Source organism: Nipponia nippon, unplaced genomic scaffold, assembly GCF_047370975.1.
Source record: "Nipponia nippon isolate SJK-2023a ecotype South Korea unplaced genomic scaffold, ASM4737097v1 scaffold_3, whole genome shotgun sequence".
Classification (NCBI taxonomy): Eukaryota; Metazoa; Chordata; class Aves; order Pelecaniformes; family Threskiornithidae; genus Nipponia; species Nipponia nippon.
The window spans coordinates 57,746,371-57,763,987 of record NW_028262347.1 but is presented as its reverse complement, the minus strand read 5'-3'; the positions used below and the strand labels follow the sequence as shown (position 1 = coordinate 57,763,987).

Here is a 17,617-nt window from a genome sequence, read left to right as displayed (position 1 = left end):
AGTGTCTTGCACGTCTCTGCCTCTTCATCAAGCATATCTATAACCCTTCCCTGGGCAAAACTCTAGTTATCTCCAAAGCAAGCAGGACTTTTTGACCCATCCTACTGGTAATTTTAATGCAAATGCTTCCCTCCATACATACATTTTGTATGATCTTCTCTGAGCCTGAGAAGCCTTCTGCTTCTCTGAGAGCAAATTCTCTGAGCCTCTTATTGTAGGTCTTTACCAGGGAGGCCCAGAACAGGGGAGCCCTTGTGGTGGAGCTTCCAGGAATCAAAGCCATACAAACAGCAAACACCAGCACTAATAACTCTCATCAGTCTCTATACCAGGCTGCAGCCTTGGGGTGACTCCTTTGCTTCCAAACCTCCCCCTGGGATATTAGACTTTATTAAAAATAAATAGTTACAAATTCAGTTTTACAGCTGATGGCAGCAGGGAGAAGAACGGAGGAGGTAAAAGGAGAAAGTCGAGGGTCTGCTGTCCAGTCAGATCACTTGTCTGTCACCCCAGCCGTGCTGTGCCGGGGAGCAGTCTGAGTGTGCAAGCACAGCGCCCTGCCTCCTCTGCCAGGCGTCTCAGGAGAGGAGCAGGACGTGTTTTTCAAGAGGACTGGGAGAACTGGGTCTGAGTCCATGGAGCTGAGCTGCTTCTGGAGGTGACAGATGCCAAAAGCCAAGGAGAGCGCAGAGTAGGCTACATAGAGCGTCCTTGTCTCCTAGCTTGGCATTTGCAGTGGAAGAATATGGATTTCAGTTCTCGTTCTGTTTTATATACAAAGAAAGAGTCATGTGCAACAAGCAATAAACATGCAAGTAAACCCCTCCCTTGAGATCCTTCCCCACTCCCTCCAGGAGTCCTAAACTCTCCCATCCATCCTCATCTGGTCAATGCTTAGGAATGGCTCCTCTCCTAGTGAAGGTCATGACTCTTGGCAGCCATGGGACCTACCCACGTCGAGATGGGACAGAAAGTCTGCTGTTGCCTCAGCAGCAGAAACACTCGCTGCAGGTCCCGGTCTGTCCGTTGAGGGCAGGGACTCCTGTTGCCTCTCCAGAGATGAGAAACCAGGCATGCTGCTCTCCTGTCTCTGGGCAGGAAAGGGGTCCTAGCACAAGCTGCACATATGGCAAGAGTAGTGTATCCTCACTCCTCTTCCAGGCAGTATGACTTCATGGGAAAGGGAGTATATCAGAGCAGCTCCAGGCCTTGATGTACTCAGGGGCTGAGAGGCAGTCACGGGAGGCATTTTTTGGTGGGCAAGGGACTTATCCAGCTATGTACGGGTACAGAACAGAGGTGGAGACAGTGGGCAACAGGTGTGGAACGGGGAGGCTGGAGGAGTTAGATGGCCGACTCCCTGCGGTATGAGATGGTATCTAGGGGCAGAGTTGCCTGGAGCCGCTCCAGGTCCAGGTGGCTTCCAAAATCCATCATCTGGATGACACCTCCTTCTTCTTTAGTGCTGCCCCCTAACACCACACCCACTTCGTCATCATCTTCATCTTCATCTTGACTGACAAGAGCCAGCTCATTCTCATAGCAGAAGGCACTGGGAGGTGGGGGAGAAGGTAGGATAGTCATCTTGCTTTCTTGCAGCTCCCGGGCTGAGCAGCAAGGCGTGCCGGCTACTTCGTAGGTCTTGTGAAAGCGCGAATAATCCACTTTGTAGTGGTTCTTCTCCTCAAACACAACTGGTTCAAAACGGTGACCCCAAAGGATTTCACTAGCGAGGTAAGAGCTTCGTGCCTGTGTGGTCATGGCTGTGGCTTCCACCATCCCCTCCAGGATAACAACAATCTCAAAGTTCTCCGTCTCCAGCTCTTCCTTGCCAATCCCATAGAGCGGGCTCTCTTCGTCAATCTCATGAACGATAATAATGGGTGAGACCAAAAATATACGATCGAGGCCCACATCATAGCCCACATTGAGGTCCCGCTGGTCCAGGGGGAGATATTCCCCTTCCTCTGTCATGTAGGGTTTGATGAGCTGGGCTCGGACATGGGCCTCTACAATGTGGCTCCTCCTCAGGTTGCCCACCCGCCACATGAGGCACAGTTTGCCATCCCGCACGGAGATGACCGCATGGTGACTGAAGAGGAGAGTCTGGGCTCGCTTCTTGGGCCTTGCCATCTTGGCCATGATGGTGCCAATCATGAAGGAGTCAATAACGCAGCCCACGATGGACTGGACCACAACTGCCATGATGGCCAGTGGGCACTCCTCAGTCACGCAGCGGAAGCCATACCCAATGGTTGTCTGTGTCTCCACTGAGAAAAGAAAAGCCCCTAGGAAGCTGTTCACGTGCATGATGCAGGGCTTGAGGAGAGAGGGACCGCCTCCTACCGCCGGTGCATTGAGGTCGCCATGGAAGAAAGCGATGCACCAGAAGAGGAAGCCAAAGAAGAGCCAGGAGACCAGGAAGGTGGCGGAGAAGATCATAAGCATGTACCGCCAGCGCGTGTCCACACAGGTGGTGAAGATGTCGGCCATGTAGCGCTGAGACTTGTTGCTCAGGTTGGCAAAGTAGACATTGCACTGGCCGTTCTTCTTCACAAAGCGGTTGCGGTGCTTCCGCCGGGGGGCATGGCCCTTCCCGTTCCGGCTGTGCCCGTTCACACTGCCCAGCGCAGAGACCTTGTGTCCATCCTCTTCGGTCGAGACAATGCTGTACCTGGAAGAGAAGAAACAGGCATTTCCAGCAAAAATATGTGAAGAACAACAACAACCACCGAGACAGCAAGGGTGGGAGACACGTGGGTGGCTCACAGGGCTACATCAGCATGGCGTTGAAGTTCACAACAGCATGTTTCCCTGGTTATTGCACCATGGTGCCACATGGACCAAACTGGTGGAGCTCAGCTGCAATATTTGCCGAGTCTTACTGCCAGGAGGTTGTATCTAGCAGAATCCTGACACGGCAGCAAAGCAGGAGATGCTTGTAGCGCTGTGCTTCCTTCCAGCCTTTGTGGTGGACCCAAGGCTTCGTAACCTGACGGCAGGTGGGACATTTGGGAAGCTTGGGAGCAAGCACCCACAGTCTGGCCACATTTTGGCCCTGACATTATATAAGGCCATGAGTTTCTATTTTCTCCTCCACTCTCCTCACTGATTTCATGGTGCGTCGGTGACAATGTTTATACGCTTCCTGCGCTCAGGACAATTCTGTTGCCACAGCAACACGCGTGGCTCCCAGCACCCTGCATCCGAAGCCAAAGGTGTAATTTGGAGATCAACAGCCAAGTGCTGGCAGATTTCCCTGGGAGAAGCTCCCCACACGCTTTCTGGGAGATATTTGCCCCTCTAGCTCCCCTCCCTTGCATGAGGCACTGCCGCTGCCCCTTGTGCTGCTGGGTCTACAGCTGCAGATACTCTTTAAAGACGCGATGGCAGAAGATGCTCTGACCACTGAGGAAATCAAGGGAGTGCACAGACCCACCAAGACCACTCTGCCCTTGTGACCGCTGAGCCCTGGCTTCCCAGGACCTGTTGGACTGGCAGTGCCTCCCTCCCACCCCATAGTGTTGACATATCAGCTAGAGTCCTCCAGCACGGGCTCTGTGACCCTTGTCCTTCTCTCGTGGGAAGAAGGAGCAGGAGAAGCACGCTTGGCTGGAGTTGTGACTCCTGGGGACAGGGGGGCTTCTGCAGCACTGCTGGAATCTGTAATTTCTGGTCCAGCACCACGCAGCGCTTTGCTTCTCCTCTGTAGCACTCCTCCCCTGAGCACTGCCCCCATGTATGGTGTGTCTTGGATTGGAGAAGGAGAGAGGAGCCATACCTTGGAGCAGGAAAGCCCCTGGCAGACAATTTAGGAAGAATATACCAAAAGGCAGGCTGAAGGTAGGGCCTGAGGGGCCAGATGAGGAGGACCAGGCCACCCTGGGCAGCAGCAGTCCTTGAGAAGCAAGGAAGCAAGACGGAAGCAACTCACCGGTTGACTCGGATGCTGCCCATGGCTCGCTGTATCATCAGGTGTCAGGGGGCCACAGGAGCTGGGAGGGCGTGGGATCTCATACAGCAGCACTCACATGGGACCGGGCTGCTCCAGGTTTCACCTCCGGTGAGTTGGGGCCCGTGCTGCCATTGCGATTGCTCCTGGGCACGCTCCTTGCAGAGAAGGATGAAGCAAAACCCTGTCAGAGCCTCCCCCAACAGCACCCGTCCCAGTCTGAGAGCAGGGGGCACAGGGCTCCCAGCATTTTGCTCAGGAGGGGTCTGGAGGTGTCCACAGGTCACCGTGCCACAGCCTGGCTCGGGCAGGTGAGGAGCTGATGGATGCAGACCAGGCTGCACAGCCCGCAGCCCCTGCGCTCCCTGGCATCTGCCGATGGGAGAGGTGCAGGGCTGGCTGGTCACCGCTCTCCAGATCAAGGGCACAACAACTGAGCAGCTTGCAGGGCCCTTACCCTGAGCCATTATATTAATATCATAGCTTACACTAGGACAAGAGCTCAGCCAGGCTAAATACCTCGCACACAAGGACTAACGAAACACAGACATGCACAGCAGCCCTCAGGGATCCGTGGCAGCCCAGCCTGACCCAGAGGGGATTTATTTCCAGGGAGTGCAGAACATCCCCCCCGTTTCAAAGAGGAGAAGAAAAGTGATGGGTAGAGCCAAAAGGGATAACTGATGGAAAGGAAGGGCTTAGGGGTAGCCAAGGAGAAGCCGGTTAGAGCAAACAGACCTTGCAACATGCCCTGCGTACAGCATCCAAGGCGCAGCTCAGCGGCAGGACCCTGGGGAGGATGTCCAGCAGATGTTACGTCCCAACCCGGTCCTCCCCAAACTGAAGAACAGGGAAACCGAAGACTCAAGAGCCGACCTATCCCGCCTGCCCAGACCTGCTGTGAAGTGAAATGCGTTGAGGTGGTAATGACACACAGATTAGGAAAGGCTTTGTACACCCATGCTAATCCTGCACTGTAACCTGTGCAGAGCGCAGGGCACAGACACAGCCAGCTAGTTCGCTTCCTCCCAGCCTCACCGACAAGCAACCAGTGGCTGCCATATCTGGGACAAATCCAAGGATTTCTGGGTCAAATCCATGGTTTAGAGCTGCTTGCAAGTGGTCATGCATGGACAGGCAAGAGGAACAGCAAGTAACGTTGCCAGGGACAGAAAAGCCAGTGAGAACCATCCTTGTCTCATCATCAGTGTTGCAGAATGGGGCTTCATGTGGCTAAGAGTGACTACCAGCTTTCCCCATTTAGGAGCACGGACTAGAAAGCAGCAAGTAAGGAGCTCCAGACATCACCTCTGATGTGCAAGCGCTGCCGTTGTCATGTCTGGGGTGAAGATTAACCAGCAGTCTCTCCTCCAGAGACTAAGGTTACTGAGGCAGTTTAAGCCCTGTGGCAACACAAATATGGTTGTTCAGACCAGGGATATAATGAGACCAGGAGACGACAGCAACCTTGTAGTCCACAACTCACCATATAGAGGTAGAAGTGAACAGCTGCCTAAAAATTCCCATCAGGAAAAAGCACTTTGGCACTGAACTCTGCCAGCACCCACTCCCTCACTGCCTTACAGCATCCAAGTCTTTAAGGAGTGTCGGTTTGGCAAGATAAGGGAAATTTTGTTGTGCAGCTGGGTAAACCTACAGCAGAAACAGGGGCTGGTAACCTAAATTCATCAGAAATGTTGAGGGATGACCACATGATGAAGAAACGTCACTTTATGCCCACAGATGGTCCCACTAGGATAAAGCTAAGACATATCTTCAGTGATTACATGGTGAGTTTGGGCTGTAGGGTCCCACAGGTCTTTAGGAGGTGACAAAGGTGGGCAATTTAGGTATACCCCTTTATGCCAGCTCCAGCCAGGAGTGGAAGGGCATCCTTGCCAACTGGCGCCTTCCTTAGGCAGCCTGGATAAGCCAAACTCATCCTTGGCCGGCACTGACACTGACACTGGAGGAAAGGCACTGCCACAGCTCACGTATGGCTACTTCACAACTTCCTAAAGGTTTCTGACCACCACTACCACCCCTTTCCCCAGCTGCAAGAATGGGTGCACAATTTCTAGACACTTTGGATTTCTGGCCCAGGCGGTGGCCAAAAAGAAGAGGAAGGAGGACCTAAAGAGCTCCTGTCCACTGAAATTATGTGGAGCAGCACCTGGGTCTCTGCTCCTAACCTTCCCCACCTCACCGACAATGTGCAAAGGAAGCAGATGAAATGCAGGTACCGCAAGGGCTGTGCTCATCTCCCGTTCTGGCTGGTACAGCTACGGGAAGGGATGGGCACATTGTTTAAGAGTGCTGCATCCCGTGCTGCTGCGCTTCTTCCTGGCTCCCACACAGGACCTCAAGTCAGCCGGAGCTGTGGCACGGCCCCTTGCGCAGAGCCCACCATGGCTGGACCTTGCAGCTCAGAGCCTGGGAAACATTTGCTGCTGGCTCCGCAGTGCCAGAACAGGGCATCAGCAGCTAAAACTACATCGCTACCTGCAATTTGTACTTAGTCACAAGAAAAGTATTCCCATGAAGAACAAAGGCTATGAATGTGAACACACACATTCGAGCACGTAAGAGCAAATGGTTTTAGTATAGGCTGTGGTGGGAGACCCATGGTCTCGGTCCATACACTCGTCCGTAGGACCCACATAGAATTGAGTTTATAACTCTTTTTCTGCTTCAACTTCAGAAATTTTGCCAGTAGATTTGAGGACCTCAGCAACAAAATTCAGTGACTCCGCTCCAGAGGTGAGCTGTCTGATGGACCAGTTTGCCCCCGTTATTATCGTGTGGAGGTTCTGCAAGGCAAAGTCTATGTTGTGCTTCACAGCCCCCAGGTCGGTTGTTTGGCCCGCTCTCAGGTTTTCGTTCTCCACCTTGGAGCTCTCCAGCTCTCCCTGGAGAATAAAGATCTCCTGCTTCAGCTTTTCCACTTGGCTTTCTGCCTCCAGAGCCCGCTGGGTCATTAGCTGGAGAGTCCACTCAGTCCGCTGGACGAAGGACTGTAGTTCTTGGACTTCCCTCTCCTCTTTGGCCAGGCTGGCCTTCAGCTGCCTCTCCAGCCTCCGCACCGTGCACGTCTGGCTCTCCAAGGAGCTCTGTGTGCTCCTGACCACCCTCCTGAGCATGGCGTTCTCCTCCCTGAGCATGTCGTAGGTCAGCTGTGGGGACGGGAACTCCCGGTCCCCGATGGCCTCCTCGTGCAGCATGTGGGGCTCTGCTCCCCTGGTGCACTCTGGGTACCCCAGATAAGGGTCACTGGTGTGGGCCCATGGGGCAAACACATCATCCATCCCCAAGCGCTTGCCTGCAGTAGACTGGAAAGAGTCATAGGGGCTGCACAGTGCTGTACTGGCAGCTCGGGACACGTGTGACCTTTGATGCACAGGAAGGTGATGGGTCCTGGTCCAGCTGTGGTCCTCATCTTCAAACAAGCCGCCAGGCATTTCCGTGTCTTTGTAAAATGGTTCCTGAAATTCCTGAGCTTCCTTCTCAAGCTCCAGTGCATGCTTGGCCAACATCTTGGCATATATTTTGTTTTTCACTCCTTCGTCTTTCACCATGTGAGAGTGCCTGGGATTTAGGGAAAATGGGATGGGTTCCCCCAGATCCTCCACCTGACTGTCACCCGAGCTGTCATGGCTCTTGCTCTGGGGTGGAGGATGTGCGGAGTGGCAGGGGTAGCTGAATTCGTCATCATCATCGTCGTCGTCATCATCTTCTAAGCCTTGAGATTCTGGGAAGACCCTCTCCATTATCCCAGAGATGCCAAGCAGCCATGACATTTTTCAGGACACTTTGGGCTGCAGCAAGCAGGAGGATCCGAATTATCCTCCTGGAGCCCAGATCACGCAGGCAGTGACACTGACAAGCAGTGTGCCAACTTCTGCAGCCTCAGCGACACTGGTAGGGGAAGAGGCAGTCACGGAAATCCCTCCATTTAGATCACCAGGGTGTTCGGGAGGGAGCGGAGGGGAGGACCAGGCATCTCTGTGTCTTTGCTATGGGGAGAACAGGAACCACCCAGGTCTGTGATGTCATCGTGTGAGTTTACTGCCTGCTGTGAGGTCATGACCAGGGGGGTGACAAACTGATCAACTGCAAAAGTGCTTTTTTGGCAGCAGGAGGATGAGTCTGGTTCCCGTGGCCACAGAGCCAACCCTAGCTCAGGGATGCTGCCAGTACAGAGAGAGGAGCTCCTGAAGCCATCCGAGACCTCCGGCGTGCATTAGGGACAGGGACCAGCCGGCCCCAGGCAGACAGCATGGGGCAGAGGGGACAACCGTGCTCTGCAGGCTACGGCAGGTTAGCTGCAGGAAGGTGAGAGGAGACCAAGAGATCTCTGGCAGTGAGATCAAGCCTCTGGCGTTTTGGTGCCAGGGCTCACCCTGGGCAGAGGCAGGAGACATCACCAGCGCTTTGGCCAGACGCATCACCCCAAGGTGGCCGTCCAGCGCAGGGTCCGTGCCGTGGTGCTGCCGATCTGATTCAGCCCCTGCTGCCAGCTGGCGCAGGGAAGCATTAGTAATACTGGGCGCCACAAACTCAGAGCGGCACGAGCCAGGAGACGAACGAAAATAAACCCACTTACCACTTCCACCCCAACACACCCCCACAGTGCGCGGTGCCGCCATGGGAAAGACAGACAGGCAGGCGAGAAGCCCTGGGCTGGGGACTGCCATCGCATCAGGCTGGCATTCACATTAGCCCCCCGAAGATGCCACACTGGGAGGGGATGTAGCCACCGTCCCCCCTTAGCAGCTGGTGGCCCAGGGCCACCGCTGACATCCCTGCCTGCAAAATGGGTGCCATGAGCTCAGCAAGGCCAGGGGCCATACCAGGAGCCCAAACCCTATGCAAACTCCGTTCAAATGGCTGTGAAAGGGTTTTGTTGCTCCTTGGAAATGTGAAACACAAATGGTATGAAGGGGAAGGCTCAGAGATGCCTCCAGCAAAAGGGGATGCCATTCCCATCCTGAACAGGCAGCTGCCTCTTGCACAGACCAGGGGAAGGAAAGCCTGGCCAAGGACAGAGGTGCGAATCCCGGAGCACGCCCCAGGACCTTTCTTGGAGTCTGCTCTGCCTCCTGGGACCCACATGTGCATGGAGGAAGCTGGGGAGTCAGCGGCGGCTGCTGGGGAATGGGATGAAACCCCATCAGTGGGTGCAGCATGGGCCACCCTGGGAGACGCTAGGCAGGAGACTGCAGTCCTGAGAGATGCCTCTCCAGCCCTCCTGTCCCCAGCATACATGAACGCCCATGTATTTCATGGCCTGAGGAAGCACCCTGGTGCTTTCAGAAGCCCCTGCAGCGTGGGCATTGCAGCCCCTGTCTTGCAGGGTTGAAGCTGTCAGGCAGGTGGGTCTCCAGGGGCCAACAGCCGCCACGAGCCCTGAAGCCTGGGCTGCCCTTCCCTCCTTCCCAACCACTTTCCCTCTCCTGTGCCCTAGATTGAGCAGTGCCGGGGACACCGCCACCGTGCTGCAGTCATCCCACCTTCCCAGCTGACACCGCGCTCCAGCGGCACAAGCCATTGCACCAGCCCACGCTGCCACCCCGGCACTGCTCTGACCCCAAGCAGACGCGTGGGGCCAGGCTGCTGCCATCACTTTCTGAGGGATCTGCGGGCTAATAATAATGTCAGGGCATGTGGTGCTGATGCAATGCCTCCATCGCTCCATCCCAGTACACGGTGCATCACCTCGCACGTCCCAGGCTTTCTCCAGCCCCTGCCAGAGCAGATCATATTTGTCACTCCTTGCTTAAATTTGCGGTGGAAGAGTCTCATGAAACAGAACAGAAAAGTCCACGCTGAAGCACTCCCCCACTTCTCTTTTTATAACAACCGTATCTGGTGCTCTGGGATGTACACCGTGAACGACAACGATGGAAAAATCCCAGGGTATTTTTACACTCTTAGTCTTTGCTTTATCTGGAGTCGTCTGGCAAATGCTTTCCTCCTGTCTGTGGTCAATACCGCAGCCGCTGGTTGCGCTGCGTTTTGTGCCTTTATTCCTCTTACCGGCTGGGTAGCACTGTCTGGTTTTGAGATCAGCATCCACAGACCCATCCTGCCAGCTCGGGCACGGTGACAACACGGCAGACGTCTTCTCGCCTCTTGGGGAGTCAGGGTGGAAACACCCGCAGCAGAGAGGGGACCCCTTTGGCTTTTTGCAGAGCCTCGCGGACCCACGGCATTTGGTTTGTCCTCTCCATCCTCTTTGTAACTCCGTCTCTTACCCTCGCAGATATTCCCGGGGTTCACGCCGGGGCTCGCAGGGCAGCTCGGTGCCGTGGGGCTGTCTTGCCGCAAGAGGCAGCGGCTGAGCTCTCGCTCCTCCGTGCTGGCAGGGCTGGGTGCTCGGCGCTGTACGAGCACACATGAAGGCACAGTCACCGTGCAGGAGAGTTTTACCATATTAAAAAGGCAAGTGACATATGGAAGGTGAGGGGAGGAAGCTGTAATCAACTCTATACCATTTTTATATACACACTTCTGCCTTTTCGTTCAATAATTATAAATAGATTGAGTAAGTGCCAACAGTCCCCATCTGCCCCACAAGGCACGATCCACTGACCAGTTTCTCTCTCCAAAAGAGGATTGTATTAACATGCCTCTGCCTGGTTTATGTTTTGGGGTGGAGTGAGAAGGGGGTTTTTTTCCCCCCTGTGAAGCCCTGGAGCCTGGGGATGGGTAATATGAAAACAAAACAAAATGATTTGAAGTTAAACCATCTCAGTGTGTGACTCAGAGCTATTCATAGCTCCCTGAAGCCAGCTGCAGCAACGGAGCCAGAAGGATTCTGCCCGTATTATTATTCCAATTACCATCTGAATTAAAAGTTTGAGCAGTGATCAGCCCACATACTGACGGGAGGGGGAGAGAAGAAAGCAAGAGAGAAGGAGAGAAAGAGAGAGAGGGAGAAAACACAGATAAAAATGGGATCCACACAAAGGTCTCCGGGATGACAAAGTCGGGAAGAGGCACGGAAAGGTGACAGCATCACCTCCTGCCTGCTCCCACACCGCCCCGGCGATCCCTGCTCCGGCCGCGCCGTCTGGGTAATGGCGCTGCAAGAGTGGCTGCCCGCTCCCAGGGATCCGGGACAAGACAGGGGGTACCCCATGGCAGGGGTGGTGGGACTGGCACAGGTGCTCAACCAGTCTCCTCCGGCCGAAATGGGGCTGGGGGGACAAGGGGCAGGGGCTGGGGGGCGACCGAGCAGGAGCGTAAGGAGAGGATGCTGCTGGGGCGGCAGCCAGGGAGAAGTCCCCGCTTTTTCTTGTCGAGTGAGGTAGGTGGGTGTTATTCTTCGTGGCTGGCATCACAGGGAAAATTAAATGCTCAGAAGGCCCCTGGCCTTCCTTGGGTGGTGTTCTTGGCCAAATAGGAGACAGGCTTTGCAGCAGCCAGGGAGCAGACCGTGTCCCATCTGCTCCCAAGGAAGCGCTGGGGCTGATGTCCACCCCGGCAGCCGTCTTGCCAAAACGGTGGACTGGACCCTGAAGGGTTGGTGCAAAACCCGCAAGAATTGAAAAAACAAAAGCGCTGGGGTGTTCCCCAGGTCCCCACATCCTGGGGGGCTGCCATGTTCTCGGGTCGCCTCCTCCAGCTTCCCAGCACAACTGCACCAGTGAAAAGGGCGCATCCCCTAACCCCCACCCCAGGAGCTCCCTTCCCTGAGCATCCTGCTCTGTGGGAGCCTTGCCGAAAGGCCATCCCCAGCAGTGTCCCAGTGCTTCAGCGTCTCTCCAGCACAGAGCCCCTCCTGAGCCCGTGCCAGCCTGGCCATGAGGGCTGCCCACATGTGGCCTCTCAGTGGCTTTTGGCTAGTAGAGGACGAAGATCCTTGTCGGTGCACAGGAAAAGGGGAGTAAGAGTGGCCAACGTCATCTGCCTGCCCGCTGTGGTTGCAATCCTGACAGGGCAGGGATGGTCTGCTGGCACCTCTGCAAAGCACTCAGCAAGGCAGGTGCCTGCAAATGGGTTATGAATGATAACAACAACAACAGCAGCAAAGGGTGAGCAATAGCCAGGGCGAAGCCTGCTCTGCACCGAGCCCCCAGCTGAGCGAGGCTGCAGCTGCTGCTCCGCACCCGGCTGCTGCACAAGGGCTGAGTTCCCAGCCTGGCCTGGTTGCTCAGTGCTAACCCATCAGCGGCAGGGAAAAAAAATTTCCCCCAGAACCCTTGTTTCTACTCTAACAAGGAGCCCAGTGGAACTACCAGGCTCCTGAGGGGGTCCCAGCTTCTCCCCTTTCAGTCATGCCTGCTGGACACCAGAAGCAGAGCTGAGGGAGCATCCCAGGTAAGCTGCAAAACTGCACTCCCGCAGAGAGCAGATGGACTTTTTCACTATAAATCTGCTGACTTGTATTGCTGCAGCTTGCTGGGTCTGGTTAAACAAATGCACCTGAAAGACATCAAGCCTAAGTGCTGCCCGATGCCCACGGTACTGAGGACCGTCCCCCCCTCCTTCCCCTGCCTCCCAGCTCCCCAACATGGCAGGGGATGCTGGCATGGACAGGCTTGGGCGCAGCGGAAGAGCGGTGCGAAGCAGGACACGGCAGTCATGTTTGCAGGCTGCTATGCCTGCGATATCCCCCCTGCCATCATCACGGGTTGCTGTCGTACCCTTGCTCCTCCGGGCTGCAATGCTTGCTCTTGCTGGCACCCTGCCTGCTCACCTGCCTCTCGCCCGTGGCTGCCTGCGGCTGCCCGTGGCTGCCTGGTTGCCTCTACCCAGACACAAGGCTCTTTCTTGGTGGTGGGAGCGATGGGGATGGGAGAGGAGAGGACTTCTGGGGCTGCTGGGCCTAGTCTTGTGGCAGGCACCTCCTCATCGGGTGCACCCTCAGTATGTTTGCAGATGACACCAAGTTGGGCAGGAGTGTTGATCTGCTGGAGGGTAGGAAGGCCCTGCAGAGGGACCTGGACAGGCTGGATCATTGGGCCGGGGCCAACTGTATGAGATTCAACAAGGCTCGGTGCTGGGTCCTGCACTTGGGTCACAACAACCCCATGCAACGCTACAGGCTTGGGGAGGAGTGGCTGGAGAGCTGCCTGGCGGAAAAGGACCTGGGGGGGTTGGTTGACAGCTGGCTGAACATGAGCTGGCAGTGTCCTCAGGTCACCAGGAGGGCCAATGGCATCCTGGCTTGTATCAGGAATAGTGTGGCCAGCAGGACCAGGGAGGCGATAGTGCCCCTGTACTCGGCACTGGTGAGGCCGCAGCTCGAGTACTGTGTTCAGTTTTGGGCCCCTCACTACAAGAAGGACATGGAGGTGCTGGAGCATGTCCAGAGAAGGGCAACGAAGTTGGTGAAGGGTCTAGAGCACAAGTCTTATGAGGAGGGGCTGAGGGAACTGGGGTTGTTTAGCCTGGGGAAAAAGGGGCTGAGGGGAGACCTTATTGCTCTCTACAACTACCTGAAAGGAGGGTGTAGCGAGGTGGGGGTCGGTCTCTTCTCCCAAGTAACAAGCGATAGGACAAGAGGAAACCTATCCTCAAGTTGCGCCAGGGGAGGTTTAGATTGGATATTAGGAAAAATTTCTTCACCAAAAGTGTTGTCAGGCACTGGACCAGGCTGCCCAGGGAAGTGGTTGAGTCTCCATCCCTGGAGGTATTTGAGATGTGTAGATGTGGTGCTTAGGGACATGGTTTAGTGGTGGATTTGGCAGTGCTAGGTTAACGGTTGGACTCGATGATCTTAAACGTGTTTTCCAACCTAAATAATTCTGTGATTCTTTGTAGTGCCATTGAGCTTCTTGGAGAGACGAAGCGCCTCCCTGTTCAGCCTCTGGGATCCCTGGTGCCCTTTAGCCCTCACACTCACCATGCTGCTGGCGGGGCCAATTTATAGAGCTGTCATGGGGCTATAGGGCTGCTTTACCCTCCTCTATAGCAGGGTCACTTTTGACATCCTCTTTCTGTAAGTCTCTTTTCATCTGGCCCCTCTGTGCGGGTGCCTAAGCGGGCTGCCAGCAGATGCCATGGCCCAGCACAGAAAGGGAGCGGGCGAGAGGAGAGGGGAGAGCAAAGATGAAGGCAGGGGAAGGGAGAACAGGCAGCGGAGAGGCAGACAGGACGAGGCCGGCAGCTCATTGCACCAGTGCTGGCGCCGCTCGCTGGGGAGGGAGGGAAGGAGGTGAGGAGGGAGGCAGGAGAGGTGTCAGGGTCTTTCCTCTGAGCCTTTCACAAGGGACAGAGTGGGGGACGCTGCCTCCCTCGTTTTCACACAGCACCAGGCTCCCTCTGAAGCTTTTCGGGAGAAATGTTGCCATAGAAATAAAACAGCCGTCCAGATTGCAAGGGACAGGCCCGCCACCATGGTGGCAGGGGCTGACGCAGGCGTGGGCAGAGTGGCGGCAGGAGTCCCCGGCCAGCGCCGTGGGGCAGTGCTGGGCTGGAGGATACTTCGTCCTCCATCCTCTGCTCCCTCATCTCTGGTGAGAGCGGTCATGGTGATGCCATGCCAGTGTAGCCGGTGCCGGCCCCAGGTGGCATCTCCTCCCCAAATACACCAGTGGGCGAATGCTGAAACTGCCCCTGCAGGCAAGCTGGCTGCCACCAGGCTCCGAGAGGATGGGCATGGAGGTGCATGGGTCTCTGGGGCAGTCGGGACAGGGTCGCACTGCAGCCGGCTCCCATCCCTTGTCTGCCCGGGCCACAACACCACCTTCACTGCTGGAGAACAAGCCTGAGAGGTCTGAGGGTGAGAACCAGCTCAAAGGCAGCCCCTGCCTGTCCCAAGCCCCCTGCTGCCAGAGGATCAGCATGTCTCCCGAGAAGGGACTCCAAGACTGACCATCCCTGGTAAAGCCACCTTGTTTGGGAAGGAAAACCAGTGTCGGTGCCTCCGGGGGCTCCATGTGAGTCCCCTCTGCCCTGGTAAGGGGCACAGGAGCAGCACGTCAAGGAACACGAATTTAGCCCGATGGGATTTCGCAGCGCTGCAAGGCAAGCGCAGACGGCTTCACTCGGTCCTTACCATTCACAGAAAAAGAAGCGCCTGCGGGAGGCTGGGGAGCCGTGCGTGTGTGAGTAAGGGATCGATCGCTAAGAAGTGAGCATCCATCTATTGATCCCTGGCTGCGCTGTCGGGTTAAGCCAACCCAGCGCAATAACGAGACAGGACAGTGGGAACTTGCTGAGGGCAGATTGCCATTAACCGCTCCACTCTGCGTCTGCACTGATGTCAGCGCGCGGCGGGTGCAGGTATCCATCACCGTGTCCTCCTCCCTCTTGCTGGCACCCTCCCGCCAGCGATACCACCCCAGGAACGCACCTGCTCCCAGGGTGGTGGCCGGCAGCTGAGCTCGGGGTGGCCAAGCAGCTGGAGAGACCAGGGAGGACCCATCCTGACAGCTAAATCCATCCTTCCCCGCCACCTCCTTGCTTCCCGGCTTTCCTTGCAAACCATGCTGGGGGGCTGCGAGGGGCAAGGACCACTGCCAGCCCCCCGCCAGCACAGCATGTCACAGTGCTCGGTCTTGGCACCCAAGGAGGGGAGAGATGGAAGAGGAGAAAAGTGAAGGAGAGGGAGCCCCACTGCCCTCCAGATCAACCCTTGCCAGCTCATCCTGTCTGTTGCCATCCTCACCATCCCTCCTTTTCCTCGCCATCCCCTGTCCCCACCAGGCTCACGTTTCCCTCCTAAGGTGCATATTCTCCCTGTACTTATTATTATTGTCAGTGGCTACAAACAGGGGTGGCCACGTGCCGGCGTGACTCAGGCATCTGTGGGTGCCACTTCCGATGGCAAATGGAGAGGGGGCACGTCCCCACGTCTTCGGCGAGACGTGCTCCCCGCACACACCCCCCGTCCCCTCCTGGGCTCTGGGTGACCCCAAGCCCCAGGTCCCTCTCCACACCTCCCACCTCCCGCAGACACCTCCTCCCAAGAAGCCAAGGAGGGCATGGAGTGGGGGTTGAGGGTACTCTTGGAGCCATGTCACCTCTGCCACACGTCCCCCGCGTGCGCTGGCACCGTCTGCCCTTCGCGGCATACCCCTCGGCGGGGGCGAAAGGAGGAAGGGGAGAAGAGAGAGGCCCCGGAGCCGCTGTTTGCTTTGCCACAGATGGTGCCAGGGCTGGGCCGTGGGGACAGGAGACTCCAGGCTCTTGGCAGAGGGATTTGGTTGTCTCCAGGCGATTTGCCCAGGAGGGAGGGCATCGGGGGCTGAAGGTGGCACCAGGGATGTCGGAGCTGACCTGCCCATGCCATGCAAACCTGCCTGATGGCTCCTGCCCTGGCGGGGACACTGGTCTTGCCAACGGGGAGCAAGGGCAGAGTTTCTCCTGAGCTCCTTCACCCAAACCCAGTATCCAGAAGACCCTTTGCACCCTGCCTGTCTGAGGGATGTTGGCCCACCACCAGCAGGATCAGCCATGCTGGGACTAGAAGAGCTTGAAGGCAAGGGAGAGGGGGCAGGTCTGGAGCCCGAAAAACTCCACAGGCAGCAGGAGAGCCAACGCAGCCACTTCGGCCCCAGTCACACCCAAGTGCTTGGAGAACGGGTCTCCAGCTCCATTCTTCTCCAGGCTGCCTTAGGGAACCGGCCAGGACCGTTGCCCGCGCGGAGCAGGAGAAACGAACGGTGAGCAAGACCCAGCCGCGGGCGAGAAGGCACTAAGGAAACATGGGGAGCTGAAAAAATGAAGAATTTACCTGCAAAGCGACCGAAGTCAGGGCAGTGAGGGGAGGGAAGTTGGGGAGGTTTACAGGAAGGTACCCACCCCTGCCCCTCGGCCTGCAGCTGCCCCGGTGGCCATATGTGCATACGCCGTGCACACAGGCAACTTTATTATTCACTGGCACGCTCACATGAAGCCACGCATCTCTCCCTAAGTTATATTTATAGCTCTTCCTCAGAGCGAGCGCAGATGAAACAATACATTATTTTCCTAAAGAAAAAAAACCCTTCCCGGTCTCATGCCGGTGAGGGGAGCAGCGCGCCCCGGCACCGCCTCTTACCCGGGTCCTGCCGAGGGCTGCCGCCTGCTCCAGCCGTGCCGAGCCAACATCAGAGGAAGGGGAAAGCGGCCAGTTTCTCCATCTCACCATGAAACGTCTCAGCCGGACCGAAGGAATCGGAGAGGTCTCTCTGCAGCCCTCACTCACCTCTGGCTTGGTGGTTCCCCCCCCACCCCACCCCAGAGGAGCTACTTCTCCACCGCGACCTGCTCCTCTCCTAACTCTGCCCTGCCCACGCCAGTGCTCTCCTCCTGCCTCTGCCTCTCCTCAGCATTTTTCACTCCCGGGAGTGTCCATCCCACGGAGCGCTGATGTGCCTTCGTGGCTCGGTGACGGGTTCAGGTCTCCCCCTCCTGCCTGGCTCCCTCCTTCCTTGGTGTTATTTGCCTGTGCCCCTTCCTGCCCCCCTGCTCTGGTCCCCAAATCCCCCCTCTCCCTTCCACTCTTCCTCCCTTTGCGCTCCGCTCCCTTTCCCTGGCTGCCTCTCCCCCTCGCTGATTGCTATGCAGTCTGTAGCTGAGAAGTCAGTAACTCTGTGGTAGGATCCAACAGCTTTCCGCTACTTTAGCCCATCCTCGCGTGTGAGCTCAGAGCCGCGGAGGCACCGCTGCGGAGCCGCCATGGGGGAGACAAGAGCGCAACCATCGGCAGCGGGAAGGGGACGGCGGGACCAC

General features: G+C 56.6%; 2 protein-coding genes across 4 annotated transcripts; both read right to left on the bottom strand.

Moving 5' to 3' along the window:
* Positions 1–374: 374 nt before the first annotated feature.
* Positions 375–17,320, bottom strand: KCNJ4 (potassium inwardly rectifying channel subfamily J member 4). Of its 3 annotated transcripts, none has more exons than XM_087764671.1 (4): positions 16,944–17,320; positions 4,691–4,850; positions 3,935–4,110; positions 375–2,674 (listed from the first exon to the last, which is right to left on the bottom strand). In XM_087764671.1, exons 3-4 carry the CDS (start codon positions 3,970–3,972, stop codon positions 1,345–1,347), a joined length of 1,368 nt encoding a protein of 455 aa, XP_087620797.1. In that variant the 5' UTR covers positions 3,973–4,110; positions 4,691–4,850; positions 16,944–17,320; the 3' UTR covers positions 375–1,344. The 3 variants fall into 3 exon arrangements, with proteins under 3 accessions (XP_087620797.1, XP_087620798.1, XP_009473478.1); XM_087764672.1 differs by having other exon boundaries at positions 4,691–4,847; XM_009475203.2 differs by lacking the exon at positions 4,691–4,850.
* On the bottom strand, positions 6,625–8,343 carry LOC104021690 (endosome-associated-trafficking regulator 1). The gene has a single exon (XM_009475288.2). The coding sequence runs from the start codon at positions 7,747–7,749 to the stop codon at positions 6,625–6,627; it is 1,125 nt and encodes a 374-aa protein (XP_009473563.2). The 5' UTR covers positions 7,750–8,343.
* Positions 17,321–17,617: the final 297 nt, after the last annotated feature.